Source organism: Belonocnema kinseyi, chromosome 1 (assembly GCF_010883055.1).
Source record: "Belonocnema kinseyi isolate 2016_QV_RU_SX_M_011 chromosome 1, B_treatae_v1, whole genome shotgun sequence".
NCBI classification, from domain to species: domain Eukaryota; kingdom Metazoa; phylum Arthropoda; class Insecta; order Hymenoptera; family Cynipidae; genus Belonocnema; species Belonocnema kinseyi.
Genome location: NC_046657.1, coordinates 178,822,725 through 178,835,201, shown reverse-complemented (window position 1 = coordinate 178,835,201; position 12,477 = coordinate 178,822,725). Strand labels below are relative to the sequence as shown.

The following is a 12,477-nucleotide window of genomic DNA, read 5'->3' as shown; positions in this document are numbered from 1 at the left end:
AGCCAATGAAAATGGATTCAATGCGACGGATCGGCGGGATCTCGTGACCTTTGGGTGGACGGAGCGACTGAATCACGACTTGCTAGACTGCTACGATGCGAGCGTGGCCCGTGAACGGGGCCACACTCGCTCTGGGCTATCAATTATTGTGTGTATAATGCAGCGAGAGCTTTGGCCGATGCGAACCGTAAAACAAAACCAACGGCTGATCTTAAGAACAAAAGACGAATGCATCAACTTGCCATAAAGATAGGCTGGGCAAGACAGTATGCGTCCCGCATTCAGTGTTTGATTGACTACATCACATCTGGCAGGAATTTTACCGCGAAGGTTCGAAAGTTCGCGCGCGAACTCTGGACCCGTTATCACACACTTAACAAGTCAAGGCTGCTGACCATCAGGCAGCATATTGTTGAGAGAATACGGATACTATCTGACGCTAAGATAAATCTAGAGCGGAGGGAGAGGTGGGTCAGAGAAAATCAACAGTTTCTCTCTGACCCATCTCGACTCTTCCAAGAGCCTCCAGTTACTGTCGAACACCCACCCAAACCAGAGGAGGTCGAAGTATTTTGGATAGAAGTCTACGAAGTGCAGCATAGAATGGACGAAGACTCAGAAAATATAAATCAGCATTTGGCTCGTATTTTCACCTCATATTTAAAGTCGGAAAAGCCGATTCCGGAGTGGTTGGTGAAAGGGCGCACAATACTCCTGCCGAAAATAGGCAGTTCATCTGACCCGAAGAATTACAGGCCAATCACTTGTCTGAACACACTTTATAAGCATCTTAAGTCTTCCCTTCCGCGACTGTACATCTCACGCCGTCAAGGTAGTCGCGGAATATTGAGTCTTGAATGTCTTCACAACAGGATTATTCTGGGTACAGCACATAGAGTTGCAAATGGAAGAGACCCTCTTCTTAAAATGGTCAGGAATCACGAAGAAGTGGTCAAAAGAACGTTTCTGTACAAAGCAGCGGAAGAGGCTGCTGAAACACTCGGACTTAACTTCAGTATTAGGGGTGAGCAGAATGCATCAAATCTTATCTATCTCGAGTATTCACTCCTGAAAGCCCGGATTAAGAAAGCACAAGAGAAAAACTTTCGTGAACAGCTCCTCAATAAGAGGATGCAAGGTGTCTTCCACAGAAATGTGGAGGATCAGTCAATGTCTTGTGAGCTAACGTTTGCTTTTCTTAAATCGCCCGGATTGAAGTCTGGTACGGAAGGTTTCATTTTGGCATGAAAGGCGGTGTCAATTCCACCTTAACATACCGTCGCCACATTTTGAGCTAAGGCATTCCTGATGATAGCTGCGGGGCGTGCCATGCACACCCCGAGCATTTAGCTCACATACTATCTAGTTGTCCAACTCACGCAGGAACGACCTACATTCAAAGGCACAATGCGGCACTAAGAGTGCTTTATTACCACCTCTGTCACTCTTACGGCATTAACCTTAATATCGCTCCTCTAAATGCTCCTAGGGAAATCGAGTCAATTGTCGAGAATGGAAGTGTTGCATATACTGGAACTTTATATTCTCGACAATTGTGTCTGTTGCTCACTCGAGGCCTGACATGGTTCTTCTTGACTTCGAGAAGCGAACCATGTTCGTTATCGAATTTTCGGCACCAGCTGACAAAAACATCATAGCCAATCCCTGCGTGTCAACAATATGCTAAAACACTTGCGGGAAAAATGCAGAAGGCGGTAGTGCTTGGGTCTTTCCGTGTTGTTAGGGTGCACAAGGCGTTTGCTGGATCGTCGTATTGATTCCGTTACAGGCTGTAAACACCTATCTCACGGCGAAATCCTGCGGTTGTCCTTATGACCAATTTTTAATTATATTTGTTTTCATATTATTTTATTTTATTATTTATTTCTTTTATTCAAAACCTTTATTCGGATGAACCCGGTTATACATTATAGCCACGATCTAAGTCAAGTGACTGCTGAGATTAGGATTTTATAAGTCAAACCAATACGAAGTTTGAAAAATCCTGCAATGATGTTCTAGGTATACAATTACGAGCGGCTGCTAGCGTTGAAGGTGACAACAGTCACCTCTGGATGATTTCTTAGAGATACCATCTGCCACTCTAGAGGTTTTTAGTCGCTTGCTTCCTGATGATCAAGGAAGTTTCTTACAATGCGACAGGTGTTTAATAGAACTGCCTTCTGAGCTGCTGCCAATACCCTACTGACTCCTAAATGTTCAAGATGTTCAGTGAATCTTGCATGCACATTGGCTGTGGCCAAAGTCACAATGCGATGTATAGGTGCATGATTCACATTCCTGTATATGGTCTTTAATTCATGTCTCAACTCGATATACTTGTGGATCTTGGTTCTATAGGTTGACTGAAAATTTCGGTGAAGTGGACAAGCAATGTCGATGATGTAGACTTTATCCGTTTAAATAGCAACATCCCAATATAATATGTAATCTTCGCTTTCTAAAACGGGCACTGGAATGTATCTATAGAAAGGCATCCATTCTTTGAAGATTCCTAGGTTTAGGGTAAGTTGTTGATGTATAATGCCCGCTACATTATTGTGTCTATGCGTATAGTCTCTCTGAGCCATTACGCGACAGCCATCAATAATGTGCTCGATGGATTCGTTGGTATCTCCACATAATCGGCACCTTCCGTCTCTGTATACAGAACACCCTTTCTTAGCCAAATATTGGATGCTTCTCTATCCACTTCATGTCAATCTAACGTTTTGGGATTCTCGCCGTGGATAGCTTTCTGCCTCCATTGTATTTCTAATACCTCTATGGTTTCTGCCCTGATATTCAATGCCCCATCCGAGGACAAATTCAAGGGCGTGTAGTCAAGATCCGCCTCACAGATGGTTCTGCAAAGTGCAACATTTCGTTTGCTGTTAAAATAGTCCTTCCACTCCACTCCACTCAACTTACTCCAATATAATCTAATTCAATCCAATTAATTCCAATGTAACTCATTCTAATCCAATCCAATTCATTCAAAGCCATTCCACTTAGCTCAACTCCAATATAATCCACTCCAATTCAATCCAATTCAATTTAATATAATCTACTCCACTTAACTCCAATCAACTCCAGTCCAATTTAATACAATCCAATTAATTTCAATCTACTCCACTCGAATCCACTCTTCTCAACTCTAATCCACTCCAATCCAATTCATTCTAATATCACTTATTCTAATCCAATTAATTATAATCCAATCCACTCAAATCCTGTCCAATAGAATGCAATTCAATACACTCGACACTAATTCCTTTCAGCCCAAACCACTTCACTCCACTCTAATCCACTAAAATTTCATCCAATTTATTTTAATCCAATCCAATTCATTCCAATCCACTCCAATCTACTCAACGCCCATGCAGTCTAATCTGCGGTGTTTTTATTAATTTTGTCTGCAAAAATTGAAAGGATGAGGTTACTGATCTTCACGCATTGTGGATTTGATTTTTCGCGAACCTTCTTTATTGCATTATTCCGCATTTTTTCAATTTTGGAACAGTTTTTGGGCGATCTATATTGTACACAAAAGATCATTTTTATAGTAATTATTTTACAGTTTTGTTTAAGTAACAGATTGAATTCTCTGAATCTAAGTAAATCGAATGATAATGCACTGTTCTTGTAAAAAACAATGTATATATTTATTCAAAATAAGCTTTTGTGGACGTAAACATTATTTTATTCACTTATTTTAACACTCTTTTAGAAACAATCCAGTGTTTCGACTAACAGTCAGTTATTCACGAATTGAATTTCGACATCTGATGGATCGAAGAAGCGAATCGTCGCGATTAACTGACTTTCACACACTGACTCTACGGTGATAAGACGCTCTCCGAGGGGGCTGTGCACTGAGAAATCGGTCAATGAGATTGCAAGATATGGCAAGGACTGCGAGGATGACACGAAAGGCTGCGAAATATTTCAAAATGAAAGAGCCCATTTTCAAGTTGACCTGTAATCCCTCGCAGTATCTCGCACTCGGTAGTACTCTGCTGCATTCAGCCCTGGATAGCAATATAAAATTTAGAAACAATTTAAGTATAAATAAATTAAGGAATAAAGGAAACTTATAATAAAAGAACGGTAATAAAGCCACTAATAATTGAAGCTGACATATAGAATACATGAATATTTTTGAAAATTTTTATATTAAATTCTATTATTGAGAAAAAGAATAAATAATTTTCGATATCATTTAAAAAATAGTATGTGTTAAGTGTTTCATGTGTTTTAAAATTTGAGCAACATAATTTATTCTAATTAATAGTGACTTATTAACTAATATGTGAAATTATAACTGTATATTTCTGAAACCTTTAACCGTTTTGAATATTTAATTTCAACGTCTTGCTGTCTTATAAAGAAAGATTTTTATTGATCAAAAATTTCGAATGACATATTGTGGTTTAGAGAAACTTAATTCATATGTTAATACAATACTTTTCCAATAATGATTCAAAAGACAAAGATGAGGTGAAGCTATTGGATCACAAATCTTGCAGCAGTAATAGTCTTACACTTTCAAAATTCACGTAACATGTATTTTCATGTAATTATGTTTTTAAATTGCAATTTTTGTTAAGTCACATACAAAATTAATTAAATCATTACCTCGAAACTGTACTTTGAGACTATAGATTGCTAGAGGCTACACGAAATACGGGGCATGTAGCAGGGATTGCGCCACTTCGCAGTCGCATGGAATCGCAGTGTACAGCCCCTCGACGCTCTCAACGACAAACACACACAGTCAGTTCAGTTAAAAATTTCTCATGGTTCAGCACATTACTTAGATACTTTGAGAAGTTAAGACTATTTCCCCGTGAGTTTAAAAAAAAAGATTAATTATTGAGATTAATATGCGCTGAATTACAGTTATTATATTTAATGAACATACATTATTTTTTCTTTTATAAGCTGAGGGAACCATCTTGGGTGTCAACAACACTGCGCACATTAATCGCGTGATAAACCACATTTCTTGACCACGCACCTAACTTGCTACCCCTAAAACTTTTACATTCCCCATAACCTCTTTATGTTGATGTACGAGTCGCATTAGAGAATCTGCTTTATTGAACTAATCAGTCTGCAGCCAGAACCGTTCTTCGATGAACACACTCGAAGCTCAGCAAATTTCAAACCCCTTTATTTCGAGTGAGGTATATACGAGTTACGGAAGATTTAGGATAATGACTTCGATGGATTTTCATCATCTCGCGTGTGCTTCGGTCAAGATGCTTTAACTCATTGACGTTCCATTTTACTGCACCAAACGTGTAGAGCAGTATAGGAACAGGTATAGGAACAGGAGGTGCAGAAAAGTATCGGACTTAGATAGTTTCCTTAGAAGACTCCCCTCTTATATGTGACATAGCTGGAGCTTGTTTGTCATTTGACAGATCTTAAAACAAATCTTGTTCGCCACAAGAGTATAAGCTCTTTTATTCGTCTCACTATTTTTTGGATAAAAGTTCAGGCACTCAAGGAGCTTGATAAGAAGCTCATAATTCGTCTTATCGAATGCCTTTCGGTTTCGATAGAGTTAATATCCTCTCTTTGAGTATGCCAGTGAATATCTTGTAGCTGGTTTTTTACAAGCTATGGGCCGTTTTTACACTAGCCACTGTGGGATGGGTTGTCCGTTTAAGAAAGTACTAAATATACGAGCAAAAGCCGAACCGCCAAATCGCTACATTTTTCGTGCGCAACGTGAGACAGTAGCGTAGTATGCCAAACGTCTTGCAACATAATCCCGAATTTCACGTAATAATAAGTTAAATAGATACGTTTCGTTATTACCAGGATTTCAGGTTTCACCCATATGGCTACTGGCGGTTTCGAACTTTAAAACATTTTAAATTTCTAAAAAAATTGGTTAAATTCCATAATTTCCCACTATTTCCGTATTTACGGATCTAGATGTACCTGCAATTTTAGACAGGTTATAAGGGGTCAAAAGTGCAAATTGACAATACTGTGATGTTTTTATTGCCGAATTTTTTTATCGACCATCTTTTATTCACATACATATAATTTTAACTTGAATGTGTAAATTGTGATCTATGTTTTTTGTGGTATCGACAGTGTATAGAATATTGAGGACAGTAAAATAAGGTTTCGTTTTTCTAGTCCCGTAATACTCATTAAAACATGCTATACGATTTTGTAGATAGCTTTGTTTACCACTGTCATAAATGTTGTACCTACATGAAATACTTACTCCATTTCATTCTGAGTCTAACGCACTTTGGTTCATCGCAATCACTTCAGTCGCTTGTGTGGAGTGTACGTTTGAAATGATCAAGATTTTATAGTTTGTCAAAATTTGAGTAGTAGAACAAAGAGCTGCAATTAAGTTTTGTTTCAAACTGGGCAACAGTGCTTCAGAAACGTGTAATACGTTACAATGTTCTTCTTCAACCCAGGACTGTCATTATTAAACGAAATCTGTTGCCGCCAAAACATGCTGCACTTTCTTCTCTTGTGTCGGAGAATGGGTTACGAACATCGCGCACATTTTTCTTTAACCGAGAACGTCATGCACTGTGGTGTGAACCAGCTGTTTTCAATATTCAGTTGACGATTGTTTGCAAGGAGTGCACGCACATCTTCAACATTCTAGTCCATGACGCTTAAGGTGAGACACTCCTCTTTTGGATCATCCTGAAGCGAGTCCCTGTCATTCGTAAAACGCGCGTAACACGTAAAAATTTTGCTTCGCACTAGACAGCATCTTCAATAAGCATTTGGTAACATATTATACGTTTCTGAAGCATCATTTAGACATCATTTAGAACGACATTTTTTAGAAGTTTTAAAAAAGAAGGTGCAAACTTTTCTTGTCACACACCGGTCTCAAAGTACAATTTTTTAATGAAAAGTTACTAAATAATCTTAACGCCATTTTTTAAATATTTAAGATACACAGTTATTATTTTTATTGAGATAAAAGCCAGAAAAATAAAGAGTAGAGTTTATTATTTTAGAGTTGAGGATTTTAAAAGATTAATGTCTGTAGAAGTTTTTTGTTTGGTCACGCTGCTTTCATATTTAAGGAAAACACTCGAAAATAATTATTTGAAATATTCATAATGTGGCCTGAAATTGTTAATTTTATGCTTGCGAAGATTTCAGTATAGTTAAAATTTAATTTCTCAACGTTAATTCTAAATAATAGTAAATAATTATCTTTATTTTAGCGTTATATTTTTTATAATGTTTCCGGTAACGCTCCATATTAATTTATGGTGCCATAAAATGAAAAGATATTTTGAAATGCCAAACTCAGAATTAAATAAATAGTGAAAATAATAATTTTTAAATATTTTGATATATTCTGTATATATTTTTCAAGGATTTCAAAGATTTTGATGTTTTATCATAGTCACATATTACGTCACGTGATCCTTCACAACGTATACAATTTATATCCATCACAAATACATTCCATGATTTTTTATTTTTATATTTTCATACTCTCTTGTTTTCAAATATCTCATTCTCTAAAATGATGTACTTTTTGGTTAATTTTTTTTATCAGGAATAGTAAGATACGGAAACTTTTGGTAAAAGAAGAGGTTTGGAGTATGAAGCTAGCGAAACATTTTTTGTACAATCAAGATTACTCAATAAGTTTTGAGTTCCGAGATCAGAAGACCGAAACCTTATTTTACTATCATCAACATTAAATGTGAAAATCATAAAGTTTAAAAGTTTCGAGATTTTTCCACGTAATTAGATTCTCCTGTCTTTTAATTATAAGATCACATCAATTTTTGCTTGAGAAAACTACTTAGGGATCATACATATACTACGTAATGTGTTTTACTTTTTTTTTATATAGTTGTGCCCTTTTTTACTTAACGCACAGTTTATTCTCGTCTTTATTTAAACAAAAGAAAACCGCGTTACGTAATATATGAACGAGCCCTTAAAAGATTTGTACATTATAAAATGTTATTTGTTTCAGGCTGTCAGTGGTTTAGTGGACAATACGCAAGAAAAAAGTAAGGACATAAACGGATATTCGTAGTTATTGATGCCTATAAGTCGGTGAAAAATGGTTGTTGAAAATTGAGCTTAGGGTCCATCGGGGCAATTGTGGTAGTTGGGCTAAAGGGCTGAAAAAGCAACAAAAAACTGAACAACTACCTTGCCCAATCGCAATGTGTATTCATTTGCTCAAAGTAATAAATTTCTATTTTGAGTTAACATATAGTTCGAGCATTTTTTATTTTTTATTTATTGGATACTACACGGAAACAAAAAAAAAGTATTTTCCATCATTCATTCAATAATATATATTTAATGCTTATCAGCAATATAAGAATATGTAGTTTAGGAACTAAGCGACTCTGTCCAATGAACCACGATCTCTCCAATTGACCCTATTTGCTTTGTATATACTCTTTTACTAATTTTCTTTTCACTATTTGTTATGTCGTCTGTGCTTGCCTTATTTTCTTTGAATTACGCTGAAGTGTCGAATGTGTGTACAATTGTCTTGTGATGAAAAAGTTAGCGTTATTTAATTTTTTTATTCATCTTTCGCTTGCCAAGTGCCTTTTGAATCTTTAGAAATAAATAATGCGTTTAACAAGTGCAAACATGTTTTTAATTGTAATGTAGTTTTTTAATTATAAATTAGACTCATGCATATTCAATATATTGTATATTTAATATAGAATTGAAATTCGTATGTACGAGTATTATAGTTAATTTTTATTGTGGGTGAATTCTGGATAATTTTCGTGAGCTTCAGTAGTTAATATACTTTTTATAGGTGGTAGTTTTGTTAATACTGTCATTGTATTTCAATTTTTAACTGGTGGATTGAGAATGGTCTTATTCAAATTTCAGCGGCAGGTGTGAATGAGACTGTATACATTGTTTTCATATTTAATTAAATGTGATATTAGAAATAATGTACTTTTGTTTTATGTAGTATACAATTCTTATAACAAATTTTGTAGATATTTTTATGAGTGGACACTCATGTAATTATTTTTTTTTATCTTGTACAGTTTGATCGAAAAATGTTATTTTTTATTTGTTAGTAATTTTTATTAGTGGATAAAACTAGAATCAATTGTCAAAAAATACTGGTTGACGAAATGGACCCTTATTTTTGGTCTCAAAAAACGTGTGCCGTAAATAAATTATTTATTATTTTCTCATAACTCATTGAGAAAAGAAAGTTGTAATGTAATAGATGTTGCTGTAGTCATTTTTCACGTAGAATCGATTGGTGTAGTTCTGTTTAGTGTGAGGTTATTACGTATTAATTTGTATATAGATATAAACATAAGGCCTTCGCACGGAGGCCTACATACAGTGACTACAACTTTGCATTGATGCTATATCATCCTCAGAATACTCATGTAAAGTTTCATGCTTTTATAACAAAAAACAAGGTTGATATGGAATTTAATAATTGAAAAAATGATAAGAAATTTTTTTTTTAATCTGACTGAAAGTTGATATAATTATTTTGCCTTAACATCCTGACTAATAGCGAAAATGGCCAAAAACGATGTAATTCTTTTTATTTCAAGACCAAATGTTTTTGGTCAGATCAAATTTAACAGAAAAACAGTTCGGAGGAAGCGAGTTTATTTTTTCACAAAGATGATACAACTTAAATATATTTTGCCTTGCCTAAACGTCCTTAAAATTAAAAAAATTTAATTGCGCTTTTTTGCTATTTCCTTGCTGTAACATTGCTTTCCCTCAATACATAAACATCAAATATGTGATATTAGTTGAAGATGATTCGCTTGCATAATAGGAGAACAGTAAAACATATATGAAAGATATTTATAGTAAAACCAATTTTTATTGACTTTGAGTAACATAAAAATCGTGGTTAAAAGAAAAATGTTTTTGTTACACTTTATGGAAGTCCACAATAACAATAATGAAGCGTGCTATAATATTCGCCTTAGGCTAAAATAAAAATTTCAATCTTCTTCTTTAAATTAAATACGATAAAAACTAAAGAAAATTTGCACAGTGTCTGTTGAAACCGGTTGTTTTGAAAAAAAATGCGTTTTTGACACTCTAGAAGCTCATAAAAAATGAGACATTCTAGAATCACCGATGAGTCTCGGTTAAGAGCTTGAACGTCTTAGTCTAAAGTTATGAAACCATAAGCCAAAGGAGATTACCCGTGCTTTTCGCGTCGAGACGTAAACCATAATTTACGGATACGGACACACCCACATTCAAAAAGGACAAATGTCAAAAGATAAAATATATCTAATATGGGCTAACAGTTATTTGTAATCTTCGCGAGATGACCTTAAGTAACGAACACAAATATAGATACTTTTCTGCAGTTTTCCTCTCCCCTGGCCAAACGTCCAAGGATATTCGAGTACTTCTAATGAAGTCGGATGCAGCCGCAGGTGATCACTGGATGTAATTAACGTCTTTATTTATAATGTGTCTCCTAACTGCTTATATGAATTTCATTCCTTACAAGTTCCGCCTACATATTTTATAAAATCTTATCCTTACTATTTACAGTTATTTACAACTATTTACATAAAAACTCATATCTAGATTCTTATTTCTATTTCTTTGGATAATGCAATTTGGGACGGGTGCGCAAACGGGTGAGCAAAAGATCGAAAGCAAGAGTGCTCCTCTAGCCCCCTCCAACTCCTTCATCCACTCTTCCCCTAATCCATCCTCCCCTAGAATTTTTACCACATTCTCTTTCCAGCTTTCTTTATCTTCTATGCCTCTCCTACATTCTTTTCCATACATGCTCCCATGTTTCCTTTTCCAATTTACAGATTGTACATTTTCTCTTCTCTTCCCCCTTTTCTTCCCATCCCTTTTCTAAATACTTTGCTACTCCTTCCTTTTTTATCATTTTATACCATTTATTATATTTTGATTCTCTAATCATCCCCCATCTTTCTACCAATTGTCTTTCCCTCTCCCTTTTTTCAATTCTTCATAGTTTACTCGAGTCCCGTCTTCTGTATCTCTACCATTAAAAAACGGACTCCTTTCTTCTTCCCATCTCGTTAATTCTATTTCCATTCCATTCTTCTCCTCTACCTTCATCAAACACTATTTCGCTAACTTCCCTGTCTTTCCCTCTCTTAGCTTCATCTCAAATTCGGAGGATTTGTGTGAAACTTGATGTTGGGAGTCAAAAGCTACAGATAGAAAATTCCAGATTCAATGAAGCTCTAATAATTTGAAAACCTTTACTTGTGGGTATGAAAATTTGTAAAATGGGGTTATTGAATTTGCTGATTTCGTATTTAATGTTAGAAGTTATAAATTAAAAATGACTGTTTAAATATGGCGGACAACATTCAGTACTTCTACATATGGCCGATTCTCCACATACAGGGCACCCTTGTGTCTCGAAACTCTAGAAACTAAACTAAGTTTTGTTTCTTTATAAAACTTGGCTAACTTTTTCACTTTAGCACAGTACAATTCTTTCGCTAGAAAAAATAAAGTCACATCATCTTATGTCTTAGCAAAATGCTCCCAAATACTCGAAAAATGCCTTTTTGGGATGTCTTTACGTACGCGGCGCCAAGTCTAGAAACTCGTATTTAATATATTTAAATATACAATACAATATACAGGGTAGACATGCTGGGGCTGCACACATTTTGGTGAGCCCCAGCGTGTCTACCCTGTACATTGTATTGTATATTTAAATATATTAAATACGCGTTTCTAGACTTGGCGCCGCGTACGTAAAGACATCCCAAAAAGGCATTTTTCGAGTATTTGGGAGCATTTTGCTAAGACATAAGATGATGTGACTTTATTTTTTCTAGCGAAAGCTAGATGTCACCTGGGTGAGGAGTCTAGAACGGTGACTCTGGGATACCGGGCGACCTCTCAGAGTACGCAGCCTTATCCTTGCATGCGGGGCTCTACAAGGATAGACGAACCCCTATCCCTATCTTCTCGTGGAAACAACAATGACAACACCAAACATAGTTGTAGTAAGTGCGGTTCAAAACAACAGAACGCGCAGGGCTCCCGACAATGGGTCGGCCAACAATGCCGACCAATCTAGAGCTGGAGGAGCCAATGAAAATGGATTCAATGTGATGGATCGGCGGGATCTCGCGACCTTTGGGTGGACGGAGCAACTGAATCACGACTTGCTAGAGTGCTACGATGCCAGTGTGGCCCGTGAACGGGGTTACATGGCACGGCTGCATGCTCTGTGGTGCGAGAAACACCCGGAGCTATCGCACTTTTCGCAGCAACGTCTGCGAAACCATGCTGAACTATCCGTAAAAGGGGCCATGTAAGCGGAACGCCTACTCTACCACAGCTAGAAAAAGCCGGCAACAAAGTAAGAGAGGCGACACTAAGACCAACCGCGGGCAGGCATCCAATAGATGAATAGCGATGCTTTACGACCCGGAGAAACATCAACACCAAGGTTTCTCTCAAGCC

At 36.3% G+C, this 12,477-nt stretch overlaps 1 protein-coding gene across 1 annotated transcript in view; it reads left to right on the top strand.

Moving 5' to 3' along the window:
* LOC117171454 (chromatin modification-related protein MEAF6) overlaps positions 1-12,477 on the top strand; it is a 50,950-nt gene that overhangs the window by 22,543 nt on the left and 15,930 nt on the right. The window contains exon 3 of the mRNA XM_033358796.1: positions 8,000-8,036. Coding sequence (XP_033214687.1) covers positions 8,000-8,036 — 37 coding nt within the window. The remainder of the gene's footprint in view (positions 1-7,999; positions 8,037-12,477) is intronic.